Below are 19,813 nucleotides of genomic sequence, written 5' to 3' on the forward strand. Positions count from 1 at the left end.
CTCCAAGCTTTCTAGAGAAAGATCTTAAGAGCCAGACCAGACCACTTCCTCCTGGATGACTGTGGTATAGCAATCACTGAATCGAAAGTCATGTCAGGAAGTCTGAGCTTGTAGCAGTGTCCTTAGTTTTAAGTGAAGTGGAACTGAATAGCCATCAGCATTTAGAAGTCATGGAAACATGCTTCTACAATGCAATGTATCTGTTAAAGATAGCAGGTGACCTGAGAGGATGCCACTTAAGCCCGCGAGTGTCTTAAGACAACTCTGAAAGAGTGGTAGGTCACTCTTTGTGGGGGCCCTTTCTTTTATGGATCCTGCTGTGGAGGTGACTTGCCTGCCAAACAAAAAAGCAGAAGGAAATAATTTTCTGCCATGCTTTGTTTTCCTTTTATATACCCCTAGCTTTAAAATAAGTATACATAGTGGATTTTTCCATTTGATGTTCTGTAGCCAGAATTACAAAACAAGAGATGCTTAAGGAAAACAAGGGGAAGCAGGAGGGTTAACTTTTTTGGCTCTGGAAAAATTTGCCCTTTAGTTGCTTTTATAACCGCTTAAGCACAACATGACAGAAGAACACCATTGTCTTGAATGTGACTAAGACCAAAGCTTGTATTGTTAATGTGTCAGAAGTGCTGTTAAGCAAGTATATATGAGTAATATAAGAAGTGTTTTTTATAAGACTGAGTTGTTGAGTTTTCTGAGGAAGAAATTTTTTTCATTAAAATTGCACTTTGTTAGCTAGAAAAGCCTGAAAAGTTGTGCGAATGGTGGAGTAGTAACTGTTGGAGATCATTCCAGCGTGGGCACCATAGATGCATAAATGTTAGCAACTTTTTTACTCAGTATTTCCAAATTTGTTTTGAAACTTCAAACACTGAGCAGGGAAAGCTTGTCTGAATTGGACCTAGGAGGGGAGAAGTCCTAGTGAAGCTGATAAGCACAGAACTGTGAGTGTTCTTCACTTTGCAATTGCTAACACACAGTGAATAGTGTTTGAAATTTGCTTCTGCTCCATGAGGCATAAGTTTTTGCCTTAACAAATTCTGATGCTCTAGTCCTTTAGGACATCCTTTAGCCAGGAGGGAAAAAAACAAGACACCCACCCACCCCCGATAACATTGAGCCAGCAAAGATGCTTTTAGAGATCATCTCTTAAAAATGAAGACTTAATCCTAAGCCTAAAACAAAAAGCACATTTAATAGCCAGGCCAACAGCTGATCGATGGCCATTCTTGACAAGGAGTACAGTTGCATTTTTATGTTCTTACTGTGGTAACTTCTTAAATTCTCAGGCTGCAGATTGGATGAGTACAGCCATTTATTTTCAGACCTAGATTTTCTGAACCTCTTTTTCCTTGGAATTACGATGTAATGGTTTTACTGGCTCTGATATTTACTGTTTGATTTTGGAGCTGTCTGAAAGGAAGTAGGAAATTTTAAATGGAAAAAACCCTGTTTTCCTCGAGTGGGTGAATGGATGGAGCGAATGTCCACATAAGTATCTCACTTCCTCCTCACCAGCTTCTCTGAAACACAACATCATTAGAATTTTTAAATTCCAGGCTATCCTTTCTTGTATCATGTATCAGTATGATTGGGTGCCAACTGAGAATATGCCAGTACCTATCTTTTTTGGTTTGGTTTGGTTTGGTTTTTTTAATGAGTGAATTTTGAACCATCCAGATGTGGAACTGATACCTTTTGTAAAGTTCATCCACGTGATTCTAGAAATATGCAAGCTGAGTGCATACGAGCTTACATCCAACTTTTTTTTTTTTTTTCCTTAAAAAAATGCCAGAGGGAATGAAGAATTGGCTCGCATTTCTGCTGAGGTGCGTGGCTGAGACTGGAATCAGGTACCTGGTTGCAAAAACTGCTTAAAAAGTTGTCGTAGAATTTAATTCAACGTGTAGATGTACTGAATGGTGAGAAATGTTTCTGTATGCTAGTGCTTATCCTTTCACCTTTGAATGCTATAATTGATGGTGCGGTGAACTGTGCAGTTAACTGAAACCCAGTGTTGCAGCTGAGGAAAATATTGCAGTAGGAAAAACATTTGAGAAATTATTTTTGTACGCAATGCTTCTGTCAAATCATCTTCCTGCCCCCCCTTAATCTTTTTAGAGAGTTCCAGTCAAAAGGCAAAATCAAGAATGTAAACATGTAAACTCACAGAATGAACATAACTGAGTCGATCTAATTTGATTTAATACTCTGGTGTCTTAAGTCTTATTTTAAATGTACGAAGTTGCACACATTTCCTCCTCTTTTCTTAGCCGGCCTAGCAGTCTCCATCAAAAATAAGTTCTTATTTACTCGATGTAATCATGAGAGGGAAACTCCATTATTCCACAAACTGTCCTTGCATCTGTATGCACATTGTATATCCCTTTTGCACAGAACCAGGAAAAGTAGTTCAGGAAGAAGTTAAAAAAAATAATTCTCATCCTTATATTTAGCAATTAAAGAATTACCCAGTATTCAGTGGTAGTTGCTGCTGTAATCTGGCTTTATACATCAAATATTGCAGTATGCAAAGCATCTTCATTCAGTTAAGAATTAATGCTGAACATTGCTTTTTATGAGCATTCTTATATAGTCATTCTAAAAATAGGTTAGTATTTGTCTGAAAGAATCCATTAAATACTTCTTTTGGTTATTATGAACAGGAAATTCTAGCATATTACAAAAGGCTCAGTTCAAAAGACAATTAAAAATTCTTTGACGATACAAGGTCTTGATATGCTGATTCCTGTACCGTTGTGGGTCTGAGTAACTATTGCCAAAAAAAGCTAAAGTAGTATAAAATGCATGATCAAAATACCTTGAGATGAGTAGATCCAATTCTTAAACTAATGACACGTTGCCACAATTTGTATTTTGTCACAGGTAAAAATGAAATAGAAAGTCCAAAGAATTTGTAGAGATGCCAAAATTTTGTCCGAGTTTGACTCAGTAACAAGTATTTTTTCCAATAACAAAGCTGTAGAGAACTTGGAAAAATGCAGTCACGTGTCCTTACATGCTGCCTTCGAGTCTTGCATGTGTGAGTACTGAATAATAACTGATAACATGTGGGAAAGGAAGGATTGTCTTGGGAATCTGACTGTGTGTCGCTTCTGGCCCAGCCCAAATGAAGAGCAAAGCTCCTTGTGATTTGTTTTTTAGGCCATTTTTTTCCACTTTTCACTTATGTACACAGTTTCCAGTAAAAAGAGCTGATTTTGACTTCTGAAATACCATCTGATTGCTCAGTGTTCAGGCAGTGCAGAGTGAAGGCCTCTACAGGCAAGTCCTTGCAAAACAATGTTGACATTCAATAATTGAAGGAAATAGGAAGGAAAGCCTGACTGATGTGCAAAATGTAAAGTTTGATGGTACTTGTGATGATACTGACTTCAGCAGAAGGGTATCTTCTGTGTTGCAGCACTGGTAATTGCTAATGAAAAGTGGAGGTGATTATAGAGTTTGGGTATAATTTCATTGCAGAAGTTTGTCACTTGCTATACATCTGAAGTGAACAGCCTTGCCTTTTTTTCCCCCTAAATTTGCACTCTTAAAAATAGTACTTTGTCTTTACAAGAAAGAATTTACTCAAGATGTAAAACAGAATAAAATAGCAAACCAACAATCACTACAAATTGCAGATTAGTTTTGCCACCAATCTAAATGTTGATTGCTTTGAACCTTGGCCTGAATATCAGAAGAGTTAATTACATGCAATTTAGTTTGCTAAGGAGATTATATTACAAAATTAAGGACAAGACAAGCTCTGGCATGATCACAAGGGAAAGATTATGTTTGTAATAACAATTAAAGAAAAAAGCCCCCCAAAACCTATGCTGATTTTTATTGAGTGCTGTGATTTGGGCACTTGTATGTGAACTATTAGACCTTCCATTATGGAAAGTTGTGGTTACAAACCACAGAAGCATTATGTTTAATTTTAGAGGTGGCTGTGTTTGACGTCAGCACAAACTGATTTCCAGCAATCATCTCGTAAATCATCTTTAGTTAGTGACTGTTTCAATCTAAAGGTATTTTTATTGTGAAACTGTCCCTCTGATGAATCAGAACCCGTTAGTGCTGCTGCAGCTTGCTTGGGGTACAAATATAGTTTTCTCAACCATCTCGTGCTTGACTTGTCGTTAGGTTGTAAGCCCTCTCTGAGAAATGTTATACAAAGGTTGTCTCAGCTGCTTCTACACAGGCCTGAAGGGACAGACTCATTTTACTTCCCTGATAGTTCCATTGGCTATTCTGGGATAACTTCAGGAGCTGAGGTGTTGAATTCTTTCTCTCTTTATAGAAAGAGCTTTCCTAAAAGATCGTTATATAGAACAGGGATTATTTGCAAAGGGAGATGGCTGGTAGAGAGTATTTCACCGTGTGCAAGATACAAATAAAATTAGATTATGTGAAACTCTTGAATTATCCTGAAGAAATGCTTCCCTCTCTTATAAGAGGCAATCTGCTAGTCTCCCCCTAAATTAGCCAATATGAAAACTCAAGATGATGGCAGAGTGGATGCAAGCTGTGCATGAGTTACATGTAACGTGGCTGTTGGATGTGATGGCTAAACCTTTGGTCGTGCTAGCAGGGATCAAGAGATGCGTTCTGCAGCAGCAGCCTGCATCAGGCAATAATAGTATATCGCTGAGCTGCTTGTGAACGTGTTGATTCTTAGGAGTTGCAACAGCCATGAGCAGGTATCCAGGCCTGTCTGTGTAGTGCAAATCTGATTGCTAATAGGGCATTTGATTTGTGAAGTGTGTAAGGCTCCTGACAGCCATGAAGGAGAGATCTTGAAAGATACTCTCAGTCTGGTAGCCATATTTTTCAAGGTATTTTGTTCATGCTATGTGTATTGGTATTCATGCTTGAAATCCAGCATTAATCTATAGGCGGGTGTAAATTGCCAAGTTTGATCTTGAATGAGCTGATAGAATTTGGGTTTTGTGGTTGCATTTCTGATGCAGAATTTGATTCTTGCCAGCTCTGCTCCTTTTTGGCTCAGTAACTGCTTAATTTAAACGAAGGGCTGGTGCATTAATTCTGAGGCAGTAAAATCTCTGTGCTGTTGGAAAATGGCTGTCAGCCTGTGGTTCCCAAGTGGCTGGGATTTTGTGACCTATATCTCGGGGATTTCTGAAAAACTGTCATCTGGCAATAGGGTTACCTTTCTGTATAGAGGTCTACATCCTTCCTTTGAACGTTTTACAAGTACATAAGCCAAAGAGAAGCTCGGAAACCGTTGCTTTGAAACAAATCTTATTCTCTTGTGACTGAATATAATTGTCACTGGATGTGTTCTGTTTCTCTGCTCTGCCTTCAAAAGTGGTGAGCTGGGGGAAGAGGAGTGCTTTCCTCATGGGCAAGACTGTATAGCTTTTGCCACTGGAAAGAAGACTATCTTAACTCTTAAGGTGTGCTGCACAAATGTTTTTTCTCAGGGTTTAGGTGTATTTTATGGTGTGGGGAGAAGATGGGGGACAATTGTAGTGTCAAGTTAACATAAGACTGCTTGTTTTGTTTACAACTTAAAAGAAATACAGATCTAAGATCTTCCAGCTTGTTTTTTTCTTTTTTTTTTTTTTCTTTTCTAAATGTGACTAATTTTGGCTAGTTGAAACAGGAACATAATGAGGTACTAAAAATGTTAGAGTGGTGCACTGTTTATACTAATTAATGTTTCTGTGGGAATAGTTTAAACAGGAATAAGCATGAGTGTAAGTTTATTTAAACTGTAAGAGAAAATGGTTTTGTGTTTTTGCTGGACTCCCATGCTACCTTTATCTGCCCCTTCTCAGCAAGAACTGGCTGCTTCTGGCCGTGCACTCAGGTTGCGTTTGCAGTTTACTATTTCACAGCTCCTTCCAGGGGACAGAGATCCTGGTGCCTGAACAAAGCAATGATTTTACACACAGTGTCTTCTAACCACTTCTAAATTGGTTGGGCAGAATGTCCAAATCACTCCAGTTGTAGAAATATTCATAGGTGAAGTGTAGGTACCAATCACCTTGATAGTATGCATTTGCACAGAGGAAATGTATTTATACCCTTGCAAGTAATCTGGGGAGAAAAAAACCAAAAACAAAAACAAAAACAACCAACCAGCAACTGTCAATCTGATCCAATTTAAAAAATATTTTTAGACACGGTCAAGGAAAGCAAATGTTAAATGAAGGAATGCAAGTTAGCTGGCAACAGTGGTAAGAAGTAATAGCTCTAAAACAGTGTTTCTAAAGGGATTTTATAAAGATAAACGCTAGGCCTGGTTTGGCTTTACATTTTTCTGATTTCAAAATAAATCACTTCTAATAAATTTGCACATTACAAGAAGATTAGCTGATAGGGAGGTTGCAGGTAGCTGTCTCCATTACTTGATAAGCGGGGCCATTTTTAATAAATTGTGTTTTATTATAGAAAAATACATGATCGTGTGTCTGAAAACAGAAGGCAAATCCTTCATGTAAAGCGGGGTATCTTCATCCTGGCAAATGGCTCTTGGCAAAATGATCCCTTGAGTACTGACCGCAGCAATTTACAGTGACTGTCAGCACTGTATTGAAAAGACTTAGGGAGATCCTTACACAGCAGAACAGAAGTGGTGAAGAAGAGTAGCATGTTGGTTTGCTTTGGATATTGTACTTATGAGACTTGTAATGCGCTGTTGTCTCCAGTTCTCACACCCGATTTTTCAACAGCCTTTTTAAAATACAGATACGGTTTAGAGAAAACCCACCAAAATTCTATAGATAGAGGAAAAAGTTCCTTAGGGAGAAAACTAGAGAGCATTCTGCCTTACCAAAAAGGATTGAAACAGGCTTAATTGTAGCATGCCTCCGCAGAAGGAAAGTGTCTAGTTCCAGAGAACTCCTAATATAGCTGAAATATCTGGAGAAAGCATCATCAACTGTGAGTTACAGTTAGACAACTCAAAAGGGCCACGAGGCAGTATTTTTAATGGTATGTGTGAGTAACCATTAGAACAAGCTTGAAGAGAAGTGTTAGGTTTCTTTTACAGTTCCAAATTGTGATGCTCTCCTGGAGAATGTACTTAGTGAAATACATGCCACTGAGTACCATGTTGGGGTAACAGTATGAAATTTGCATCTTCTGGTAGAACGTGAGATAAGAGAAATGACTCAGTTGTCCATTCCCTCCCTAAATTCTATTGAACTGAAAACTGCCCTATGTTTTCTTTTAGATGTGTTACTTGGGTTGGGTTTCTTTAAAGTAAATTACAAATATTTTTTTAAATCCTCCATCTTTAATACATCTAGATATAAGATTTATTCATAACAGGTCTATCTTTTGAAGTATTTTGAATTTATTGTTGGCTATAACATTCCTTAAGCATATTCAGAGAGCCACTTTTTTCTTTCTCCTTCTCTTGTACATACTGTTCCCACTTTCTTGGAGAATATTTGGGTCAGCTTGAAGTTTACTAAGTTTCTCTCTAAAATTAACTTGTTACTCGCTCATAAAACACATATTCAAACTTTAAACAAGGGAATTGTGTTAATGTCTAGGTGCTTCTATCTAACTGTATTACAGAACTGAGTATAAATAAAATAAATAAAATAACTGAGTATAAATAAAATGCCATATTACAAAGTTTTGGTGTTTTGTTTTGGCTGCTGTTGAGTTGTCAAGGATGATTGTTATATAGTCCTTCTGATGAGACTTCCACAAATGTGGTTCTAATCAAGTTTTTTTTTTAAAGGTGGGGGAAACAAAACCGAAAGAGTGTGCCTAAATCTGCTAGTCTGAATTGCAGTCTGTTTGCTTCCTTCAGTTGATATTCTATACAAAATTGACCATACATGACTGCTTTCTCTAACATGTATGTTTAATCTTCAGATCTTCGATGGCCAAGGAGATGAGCGGTCAGAATCTCCCTATGAAAGTGCTGATGAAACTCAGACTGAAGTGTCTATATCATCAAAAAAATCTGAGCGAGGAACAGGAACAAAAAAAGAATATGTGTGTCAGGTGAGAGATGTTAGCTGGGGCAGCAAGCCGTGTTTTCTGAGGTTTCCTAGAAGAATTTTTTTTCAGTATGAAAATTACAGTATTAGACCAGAAACAGGTTTATCATGTGTCTGAGATGTCTGTTAGTGATGAGGGTGCCGTGCCAGTAAATTTCTTTTTTTTTTTTTCTTGACCTCCAATAAGTGACTTAGCCTTTCAGCTTGAGTTTCCAGATTGCTAAGATAAGCATAATTTGTACTTCAGAATAAGTGCATAAATGTTGCCAGGTAACTAGTTAAATGATTGAGAAGAGCTGCTCGCTTATCTGTTAATAAAGAGGAGAAAGTAAAACCCGGTGGGTTTTGCGCTTCTGTGTGCAGCAGAGATTGTAGTGACATGGTGTGTGCGTGTGTGGCATGTGAATTGAAAGCAAAAAGCTTTCTCAAACTATTCTAGAAGACTTCTTAGATGATGAAATGGTAACACAATACAAATGGACAGATCAAATTTGTTTCCACAAGACTGGGCAAGCAGTTATATTACCATTTCTTGTACACAGTGATGATGAGGTTATACCTATCTTTAAATGTTGGCTAATCCCTTAAATTCTGCCAGGTTATTGTTCAGTTCATTTTTAGTTATGCATGTGTCATTGCTAACCACTTGGACGTAGAAGTATTGTTGTGCCACCTAAATTAATTTCCTTTTGCCAAGAAGAAGGAGAATAAGGATGCTTTTTAACCCTACTCAGATGCATCAGTGTGCTCAGGGAAAATTTCTTAAAGCTTTTTTTCTTCTCCTTTTTTCTATCAAATTGTATTTGCTCAAGAACCATGGCTCTATGAGTGATATTTCTAATGGTTTAATGACTCTATTATCTGTTTTGACTGGAAGCCAGGGCATGTGATGATGCTTGTAAAATTATCTTTCACTTGTTAAATGTTATTTCAACAATGTGAAAAGAGGATCAATATATGAAAAGGAATAAAGAAAAAACTTTTTTCCACATATGAACTTTTCTTTAACATTCAATGCCTTTGTGTTGTAAAAGCTGTGTGAAAAAACAGGTGATCTCCTACTGTGCGAAGGACTTTGCTATCGAGCTTTTCATGTAAGCTGCCTTGGGCTCTCTGGAAGACCAGCAGGAAAATTCATTTGTAGTGAATGTACATCAGGCAAGTTTGTCCCTTTCTATTAATAAAAAAAAAAAAAAGTAGTTTTCCCATACATTGTTCTAGAAAATCCTCCTGGACAAAGTATATATCTTTGGAGAAACCATATTTATCCTTTGGTGCTTGACTGGGTGGTAGTTCATATAGTACCATTAAGTGTGCCATGTTTTAGAAAGCTCACTCTATTTTCAGTGAGAACTCTCTTGCATCTTGGCTGAATTCCTTTGCCTTAGTAATTGCAGAGTATTTGCTCTCTGAGTACAATTACAGATTAGATTTAAAGTCTGTCACAAAGTCTTAAGAAATCCTAGGAAAAAAAGCAAGTGAAACGTTTTTAAGTCCTTTTTCAGTCATTAGTGTGTCTATATCAGTCTTGCTTTTCCTATTAAAAGACTACCTTACTGCTATTAATTTCATTTGCTTTTAATCCTATAATAACTGCTTGGAAGTTCTTAATCTTAAAACTTTACATAAAAGATTTGCGTTCTTGCTTGTAAGTTCAGTTCAGTACACGTGGTAAACCTTGTTGGAACAAGGCTGCTTCAAAATAAACCAATTTCAGGCCATCCAGAGAGAAGACTTGAGGATGCTTGTCTCTGGTTTGTGGACCTACTTCAAATTTCACAGGGCCACAGACAACCCATCATCCTATTTCACTGCTTTGAAAATAAAAAATCCACAGTCATCCTGGCATACTGAGGTTTATAAGTAAGAACGTAAAAGCAGATTGGTGAGGCTTTGGGTGTTATTGTGTACACTTTAATTGCAGTGGTGTTGCATTGTAACTTTATTTTATCTGTATCTGAGCAGATTAGTATTTAACACTAAAAACTTAAATAAAGCGCTTCATCAAATAATAGAATGCTGTTTAAGGAAAAAAAAAACAACGTAACAAAAGCAACTCCCCCATGCATAACAGAAACTCAGAGCAAAAGCATTTTAAATTCCCGTGTATGGATGAAAAATTAGTTACGTTATTTTTATTACTTTTGCACTAGGTGTGCATACCTGTTTTGTATGTAAAGAGAGGAAGGCAGATGTGAAACGCTGTGTCGTATCCCACTGCGGAAAATTCTACCATGAAGCTTGTGTGAAAAAATTTCATCTTACGGTGTTTGAGAACAGGGGGTTTCGATGTCCTCTCCACAGCTGCCTAAGCTGTCATGTTAGTAACCCTTCACATCCACGAATTTCAAAAGGTAGTTTCATTTTACGTTTTTATGACTGGTGAATTAAGTCTATTTATGGTATGTTAATATAAGGAATCTGCCCATTTAATAGCTGCTAACTGCAGTTTTTCAGGTGTTCATGGACTGTTGATTGATACCAAATTTTTTTAAAATAATAATTGAATAATTTTTAGTGAACGTTAATATTTAACTTGTTTATGTTCCATTTTTTTAACTAACTTTCAATTACCTATAGTTAACAATGCTTTCAAGAGAGAATGAAATCTAGAGGGCATATATGATGAGGAGAGGCAGGCTGAGTAGAGTGAGGGCAAGACCCGTGACTGCACAAATACAGCAGCAAGGCTTGCTGAACGTGGGGACATTTGATTCTGTGAATATTTTTAGCTTTGAGCAGCATCTGTAGACAAAATTGCATGACTGAGGAAAGCTTGTCTGCCCTGGTGTGCACAGTTAAAACATTCACATTTAAATATTGTAGTGCTTTAAACTCAGTGTAGGGCTCTTTAAAAACCTTGGTTAATTCAGTATTGTTGCTAAATGCAAATATGCTGACTTTAAAAATATAAATGATGTATGTGTATAGGCTAGCTCAGGCAGTACTACAATTTCTTAGCTCAAATAATAAATCCGTTTTGTTCAAAAATAATATGGCAGTATTCTGCTTTGCTAGGAAAGATGATGCGTTGTGTTCGCTGTCCTGTTGCATACCATGCTGGAGACGTTTGCATTGCTGCGGGATGTGCAGTCATCGCTTCCAACAGCATTGTTTGTACGAATCATTTCACTGCCATGAAAGGAAAAAGTCATCATGCGCATGTCAATGTGAGCTGGTGCTTTGTGTGTTCAAAAGGTAAACTGCTGTAAAACTCTTTCATAAATGCAGCATCAAAACATTTTATTCTTCAATTTAATTTTACTAATCTGTTTATAGAAAATTATTAGAAATGCAGCATATTAAGTTAGGCTCTGTTAGGTATTGAAATAACTTCAGGCTGTCTTGTGCTTCTTCAAGTTTTTGAGTATCCTTTTTTTGCAGATATAATTTATTAAGGAATGTTTTTATTTGGAGTTCGTCCAGCAACCAGAAGCCTGATTTAATTCTCTACCAGAGACACATAATGAGAAGTATTTCTCTGTTCTTTCCCCTGTGTTCAATGTACTGAAGCTTTTTGTGTTTCTTTATTGGTAATACAAAAGATTAAAACATAAATATTTTAAGAGTTTCTTTTAGTTTAGCAGCAGACAGCAAATTGAATCAGTATTATTTGTTGCTGGGAGTGCCACTAATTAAGGGTGTTTTGGTTTATGCTGTACAATAAATTTATTTCTCATTGAGAACTACAAAATGCATAGTGCTGTTTAAACCGTAGGAGTGAAAGTTTACCTGATTTGTTAACAAATTAAGATGCAGCATAGCAGCTTTTAAGCTGCAGCTAACTCTCCGCTTGATAGTTCATGAAACAAACAAGCAACTTCATTCCCTCTCCCCCTCAGGGGAAAAAAAAAAAAAAAAGATAGAAATATGTTGTTGAAATTTTTCATAAAGTGAAATATTAATATATATTAAACTGTGTTAAATATATTGTAGTCATTAAGGTAAAGTAATTATAATTTGCACTGCATTATTCTGGCTTTTTTATCACTAGCTTGCTTGTTATTTTGTATGTATTACTAATCCTAGTCTGCCAGGCATTCAAATTAGTAAGGACCTTTTGGCTTTGTACACAACTGAATGATATGTATTTGTTGCAGGCCAGCATGTTTCAACCATTTATTTTCTGACTGAACGTACCACATGTGTATCACCCCGCTTTGAACCTGGTTGGAATGCAAAATTTTATTTTTGTCTTGATGTTTTTCAACCTTTTTTTTCTTTTTCTCTGAAGGAGGAAGCTTGTTGTGCTGCGAGTCATGTCCTGCAGCCTTTCACCCAGACTGTTTAAACATTGAAATGCCAGATGGGAGCTGGTACTGCAATGACTGCAGGGCGGGGAAGAAGCTCCATTTCCAGGATATTATTTGGGTTAAACTGGGAAATTACAGGTCTGATGAACGGATTTATTTTGTCTTACAGTACTGGCATGTTTAATGAAGGATCATACAGGTTGCTTCTGTAGGCCAGCCTTGCTGCACACAGATTTCACATTCCCCTGTGAGCTCGGGACCCCATCTCCTTGTAAACTTCAAGTTCAGAGACCTGTAGCTTGGCTGTTGCTCTCAGCCAAGACATATGCATACAGGACTTGTAGTATTCTGACATCTGCTTCTACTGTATAGCTTTCCACCCCTTTTGTTTAAGAGATCTCTTCAAATAATTAAGCTGGTATAACTTGTAATTGGCTAAATTGCTACCTTGCAGGATGGGACATAAGTCACTCAGGTTGTCAGTGGTTTACACCTCATTGAGATTTGAGTAAGATAGAGGTGGGTGGGGTTTATCCTATGAAGTGTTAATAGCTATTATCAGATCTCTCTTGATCTTTGACAATTACAGTGATTTGTAGGCCTTGTTAAAGATTATGTTTTTGCTAACCAGATGCAAGGAGCTTTATGTGTTTGCTTATCTTGCAGGTGAGCAAAAGTTCCACAGATATGAGTGTCAGGCTTTCCTTGTCTAGTCCTATCTTCTCTGATTGCCTGCTGAGTGGGGGGAGGAAAGGATTTTAAATCCACTTGGTTCTTGGAAATAACAATCCATTACTTCTGTTCAGGGTGATTTTGTGAAACTATTTCTTGCAGAAAGAGCTTGACTAAAATGCTGTATTTTTTTATTTGTACTTCTGTGCTAGATGGTGGCCTGCAGAAGTTTGCCATCCGAAAAATGTTCCCCCAAATATCCAGAAAATGAAGCATGAAATTGGAGAATTTCCTGTGTTTTTCTTTGGTTCTAAGGATTACTATTGGACGCACCAAGCACGGGTGTTCCCTTATATGGAGGGAGACAGAGGGAGTAGATACCAGGGAATCAAAGGAATTGGAAAAGTCTTCAAAAATGGTACATAGCTAAAAGTAACAGAAATAACCTTGTGATATGCATGCTTTACTTTCTTCACACATAGCCTTGGGTCTGGTTTTGTACATTTGTTTTACAATATTGAATTTTAAAAATTTTATTGGTGTCTTGGGCAGCAGTCATTATTACTATGAATGAAAGCATTATTTTCATGGCCTGTAAAAGACTAGCATCTACTTGGACCAATTTCTGATGATTTTTACTTTCCGGAAAGGAAATGATCAGTGTAACCAGGAGACAGAAAGAGTAGAATTAATACATCTGTTAAGAGCATTAACACTCCAGAAGTATTGTTTGCAAGAGAATTGAATGATGAGACTAGGAAGTGAAGATGATTCTTTGTTTAACACACATGGGAATGAGCAAGTCAACTTGGGAGGAGTAATCCTCTTTCTAGCATTTCTGTTGATACAACAATCTTTTTTAGCTTTGCGAGAAGCTGAAGCTCGATTTCGAGAAATAAAGCTACAGCGAGAAGCCAAAGAAACCCAAGAAAGTGAACGTAAACCTCCACCATACAAGCATATTAAGGTAAACTTTGAGGAAATTACACTGAATACTCAAAGGTCTAAGCCAGCATTGGAGAGAAAGAGCCGAGTGGTGAGATGGGGAGGAGAGGTTGCGATGATGTGCTGGCATTTGTCATGAGATTATGAAATTTTGCTTCCGTTGAACATCTAGTGTTGCAAAACCAAATTAGTAACCACTGTAATAAGTCTTACAATAGATTCAAATGTTTTAAAGTGATGTTTGAACTATTTTAATGTATTATTCAGGTGAATAAACCTTGTGGTAAAGTGCAGATATATACTGCTGACATTTCTGAGATTCCCAAGTGCAACTGCAAACCCACAGATGAAAACCCTTGTGGCTTTGATTCTGAGTGCCTAAATCGGATGCTGATGTATGAATGCCATCCACAAGTTTGTCCAGCGGGAGAACGGTGCCAAAACCAGTGCTTTACAAAACGTCAATACCCTGAGACAGAGATCATCAAAACCGATGGGAAAGGGTGGGGTCTGGTCGCTAAGAGAGACATTAAAAAGGTATGAATCGTTCTTGCCTAGCAAAGAATTGGTGACTTGTGATGTTGTTTGTGAGTTTGGTATATACTTTACTAGTGATACTTGGTATCTTTCAGGGAGAGTTTGTGAATGAGTATGTTGGTGAGCTGATTGACGAAGAGGAATGTATGGCAAGAATCAAATATGCACATGAAAATGACATTACCCACTTCTATATGCTTACTATTGATAAGGTAGAGTATTTTACATTTTTTCCTGTTATTTAATTATAACATTATTTTGATCTGTTTTCCTCCTGTTGATTACCTTGGTAGGGCACTCTGCTACCTCTGATGTTCTACAGTTTCATATATGTGCAATATTATTTCTTCTGTTCCTGTGCCCTGGTTTAACCCCAGCTGGCAACTAAGACCCACACAGCTGCTCGCTCACTCCCCCTGGGTGAGATGGGGGAGAGAATGAGAGGGGTAAAAGTGAGAAAACTCATAGGTTGAGTTAAAGGCGGTTTAATAGGTAAAGCAAAAGTGTGTGCAAGCAAAGCAAGGAATTCATTCACCATTTCCCATCGGCCCGCAGGGGTTCAGCCATCTGCAGGCGTGCTGGGCTCCATCCCATGTAACGGTGACTTGGGAATACAAACACCATTGCTCCAAATGTCCCCCCCTTCCTCCAGGTTTATATGCTGAGCATGATGTCATGGGGTGTGGGATACCCCTTGGGTCAGTTGGGGTCAGCTGTCCCAGCTTGTCCCCTCCCAGCTCCCTCTGCACCCCCAGCCCACTCGAGGTGAGAGGCAGAAAAGGCCTTGACTCTGTGTCAGCACTACTCAACAGTAACTAAAACATCCCTGTGTTATCAACACTGCTTCCAGCACAAATCCAAACCATAGCCCCATACCAACTACTATGAAGAAAATTAACTCTATCCCAACCAAAACCAGCACAGCCTCCTTGCTCCATTCTATATATATAATACATCTCATTAGTTCTAACTGCTTAGTGTGATAAAGTATATATTAAGGTCTATAAATTATACTTTGTTGCTTGAAATAAAGTGCAGCAAAAGTATTTTATCTGCCTAGTCTTAAAAAGAAGTATGAAGTTTTGGAAAATAGTAATGATACAGTTGAAAGAACTACTGTTAGAAGTCCTTATACTAAAATTTCAACAGCAACAAAGAAAAACATTCTCACTTGAAAGGAGTGTGGAATATAATTGTGAGCCTGTGTCCTATATTGGGCATTTATTTTTTTTTACAACTATCTGTCCCTTTCTTTGTTTATAGCAAAACTAGGCTTGTGCTTTTGTGGAAACTTCTCTGAAAGTATTATCTACATTAGTAGCCAGCCAGCACTTGATAAATTGATTCTGCAGCAAAGTAATCTAGCAGATTAATTAGCAAAGCAAATTCATCCAGCATCTGTGGTTCTCTGTGCACATCTCTGAGTATTTTGTTCCTGAGAAGGGAAAGAAAGTGGAGAACCCGGATAGCAGGGGGTATTGGTTATATATATTCAGTCTCAAAGCAGCTGCTTAAGAGGAAAACAAGAGTTGGCTGTCAATCCTGCATGTTTTTTCAGTCCTAATCACCTTTCTTTTGCCTGAGACTATTCTGCTCTGTATTACCAGAGCCACTGTTTTCATTAGTCCTGTAACTGAGGAGCTGGAGTTATCACTGAAGAATAATGAAACCATGTTTCCCTGAACACTTAAGTTTCTCACTGCTCTACTAAACTGATGTACAACGTCAGTGTGTTAAACTGAACTGAACGTGTGTTTGACTCTTGCTGTAGTTGAATAAATCCTCACTGTGGTTCTGTCCTGCAAAAATGCCCCTTCCATTATAAGACTGAGCTGCACATGCAGTTGGAGTGGCTGCATGTACGTGCATATAGTCATGGCAGTCATATGTGTGCAGAAGGAAGCTATAATAATATTTCATAAATAAGCAAAACTTTCTTAAGCAGCTCTTCAAAGAAACACAGTTCTGGCTATTTCAAGACTTTATTTTGTTAATGTCTGGTATGTTTGGTGCGGATGGAAATTAAAAGGCATGTAGGAGTGGGATTTTTTTGTTTATCAAGAGCTAATTTTTGTTTAAACCAAGCTGATTAAGCTAAAGAAAGATGGTGAGAAACTGATAATCACTGCAAGTAATCATGCAGTGACTTGATAAATACCATAAGGCACAGTATTTGTAAATGCATCACAGCTTTGTGAATGCAAAGTAAAAGGTAAGTGGGCTGATTTTGAGTACTGAGGCTTTCTGGAGGGAGGGGTTTCTTTAACATGACCACTACAGTGCTCACAAGAACACTTGTCCTGCCATGTGGCTGTGATGGGTTCTGGGAAGATGTGAGCTAGAGCATGAGTATTGCTTTGGGAGTGTCACATTCCAGCCACATGAGACACTACAGTTTTCAATACAACACGTACCATCATTTTGCTTGTGTGCTTCTGGCTAGCAACCATGTCCGTTTTGAATGCAACTACTGAAATAATTTACAGATTTGATTTTATTTGGGGTGGGAGAGTAAAAGCATTAATTCTGTTGCTGATTTGATCTCCAGGACCGTATTATTGATGCTGGCCCCAAAGGAAACTATTCTCGGTTTATGAATCACAGCTGCCAACCAAATTGTGAAACTCTAAAATGGACAGTAAATGGAGACACTCGTGTCGGCCTGTTTGCTGTGTGTGATATTCCTGCAGGTATATCAGCTTCTGTTGGTTTTGGTTTAATTTCCTAAGTTAAATCTTTTGTGCAATTATGAATGGATGGTCATGGTTTAACTGATTCAGTGCAAATATTTTTGTAGAGAACTCCTCACACAGAAGAGATGCTTTGTGATCTGCCTTTTCCTTTAATGTTTTTTAATAGTGAGTCCCATCGTTGCTTTTTGTTGCTTGCTTCTAAGGGAACATCAAAGAGCCCCTAGTTAGTATCCTTGCATTCACTTTCTGTTGTAGAGCACATTGTTTTAGAAATCTCAGAGTACTTCTGCAGCTTTTCAAGTGAAGATAAGCTTAAGCAGTGGATGCAGGAGTGTGTTTAAAAGTGTGTATGTTCTGGTTTGTGTTACACACATGCACTTACACACATCTATCTATAGCTGTACCTAGCTGTATGGATATATAGATCTATATAATTGTGTGTGTAGACCAGACTCATGCACAATTTTGTGAAGTCAAACTGTTTTGTTTTAAAAAGTAATTGCATAAGACATCTAGTTAATCATTGTCAGTGCTTATGAACAGTAAAGAGGGGGGAAATCCTACAGTGATAGATCAGCAAGAAAGTACAAAACCAGAAGAGAGATAATGAAACCTTTATTTGTTTGTAACAGTTTTGGTAGACTTAGTTACTTCGTCCTTCATAATGAAAGATTATGTCTTATCTCACTCAGGAACAGAGCTGACTTTTAATTACAACCTTGACTGTCTGGGCAATGAAAAAACAGTCTGCAAATGTGGTGCCCCAAACTGCAGTGGTTTTCTTGGGGACAGACCAAAGGCAAGTAATAGATCAAAAGATTTTGATGGTATCTTGTCTACCAGCCATGTTTTTTCTTTTGGGGTATGCATTGCTGGACAAGTTTTATGTTATGATAAGGGTTAATACCGCTTGAACAGATGTTAGCTGTTCTTTGAGGAAAAAGCTTACTGTTTCCATAGCTGGGAAGATGGAAATATTATTTTGCTAAACATAACTTTGGTGTTAAAGAATACATTTTTATGCTGTGATAGTACAATAGGCAATACCGCTTTTGGGAACACCCTAAATATTTTCTCCCCCTTTCTCCTATGAGAAATTAATTACTTTGTGTCCTGAATAAGAAATATTGCTACCTACTGGCACTAGCTTCTGGAATCAAAAGCATATGAAAAAGGGGTTCTAGAAGGAATAACCTTCTGAGTCCTGTTTGAAGTATGGAGAGGAGAAGGGTTTTAGGAGCTAGGAACCGACTAAGAATGAGCCTCACTACAATCAGTGAGATGATTATTCTGACATTGCAGTTTATATTGCCCCATCTAAACCTTACAATATGATTATTTTGTTAAGATTTGTTAAAAAAAAAATAGTTGAACTGAAGAATAAAAAAATGTCACTTTTGAATGAGAAAAAAATGATACCATATTACATTAAGAAATGACCTGTATGATTTGTGTCAGGTTAATTTAAAACCTGTAATCCAGCAGAAGTTGATGGGGCTTCCTGAAGGGCTGTCATAGGAGTGCGAGGGAAGGCACAAGTACATTCCCAAGGGAAAAAAAATCTCACCTGTGGATGTGGAAAGTCTGCACGCACCTTCGTGTGGTCCTTCACACTGCTCAGTATCAGGCACTTCAGAGGGCGGACTTAAAATCTCCAGAATTCACATAGCTGATTTTTTGTTAAGGGATAGGCTTAAGCGAGGTTGCACGTAAGCTTGTGATCAATTTACACAGACAGCTATGAAAAAATGAAATGTTACATTTTGGTTTTGCAGGGCTGTCTGCATTGATAAAATGGGCTAGTTTTAAAGAAAGTAGGTAATGATTACTGGGGTGAGGGGGAGGGAATGATGGTAGAGATGTTGCAAAACCATCCAGAATGAATTTTCTATGATTTGGTGAAGGAGAATTGAAGTGCAAGCAGCAGAATGTCAGCTTGAAACAGGGATAAGTTTTAGTGTATTCTTTCTAGCATTATGGACACAGCTACAGCTCCTGAGATTCTGCTGTCCATTCCATGCAGGGTCTAGTAATTCCAGCATGAGTTTACACAACTGGAAGAGAAAAATGGATATTGAGGTGAAGTGATTGGTGATACAAGAACAAAATGGGGGTAAATTAGCCACAAGTAGATGAGACTGGAAATTGGAATACCTTTTTTCAGTGATAAGAAAGTGGAAGAGCTTTCTAGTAGGAAGGGATTGTAGGGACAAGATCTGGTTTCAAGATGACTTTTCACAAGGGTCAGTGTGGGTTTTTTTGTCAACACAGATAGGTACAGTGGGGCACTGGACAGGTCTGCACCAAGTCAAATTTTTGCCTGTGTGCTCAGTCTGCCAGGCATGCCAACAGTTTTGCTAGGCTGTGTAATATTTTTCCTTTGCAAAACTGGCATCTACTGATTTGCATCTTACTCTTTTAGAATTCTTCCACTAATGCCTCAGAAGAGAAAGGCAAAAAGACCAAAAAGAGAACACGGAGACGCAGAACGAAAAATGAAGGGAAGAAAGAATCTGAAGATGATTGTTTCCGTTGTGGTGATGGAGGCCAGCTGGTATTGTGCGACAGGAAATCTTGTACTAAAGCTTATCATCTCTCCTGCCTTGGTTTGGTGAAACGTCCTTTTGGTGAGTCAGCTTGTCTCTTATGTAAATAAATAAATTGTGCCGGTACCTCATTTATTGCACTGAAACCTTGGCAAGAGTGTCATCTTGAA

At 37.9% G+C, this 19,813-nt stretch overlaps 1 protein-coding gene and 1 non-coding gene across 6 annotated transcripts in view; both read left to right on the forward strand.

Annotated features, from left to right (window-relative positions):
- Positions 1-19,813, forward strand: part of NSD2 (nuclear receptor binding SET domain protein 2) — a 104,431-nt gene that overhangs the window by 79,089 nt on the left and 5,529 nt on the right. For all 5 annotated transcript variants that reach the window (XM_074904384.1, XM_074904383.1, XM_074904387.1 and 2 more), the window contains 12 exons: positions 7,870-8,001; positions 9,032-9,155; positions 10,151-10,351; positions 11,016-11,195; positions 12,232-12,388; positions 13,135-13,340; positions 13,786-13,889; positions 14,135-14,404; positions 14,500-14,616; positions 16,953-17,094; positions 17,790-17,896; positions 19,520-19,724. In XM_074904384.1, coding sequence (XP_074760485.1) covers positions 7,870-8,001; positions 9,032-9,155; positions 10,151-10,351; positions 11,016-11,195; positions 12,232-12,388; positions 13,135-13,340; positions 13,786-13,889; positions 14,135-14,404; positions 14,500-14,616; positions 16,953-17,094; positions 17,790-17,896; positions 19,520-19,724 — 1,945 coding nt within the window. The remainder of the gene's footprint in view (positions 1-7,869; positions 8,002-9,031; positions 9,156-10,150; positions 10,352-11,015; positions 11,196-12,231; positions 12,389-13,134; positions 13,341-13,785; positions 13,890-14,134; positions 14,405-14,499; positions 14,617-16,952; positions 17,095-17,789; positions 17,897-19,519; positions 19,725-19,813) is intronic.
- On the forward strand, positions 16,684-16,813 carry LOC141960461 (small Cajal body-specific RNA 23). Its single transcript, XR_012633630.1, has one exon.

This window comes from Athene noctua, chromosome 4, assembly GCF_965140245.1.
Source record: "Athene noctua chromosome 4, bAthNoc1.hap1.1, whole genome shotgun sequence".
NCBI lineage: Eukaryota > Metazoa > Chordata > Aves > Strigiformes > Strigidae > Athene > Athene noctua.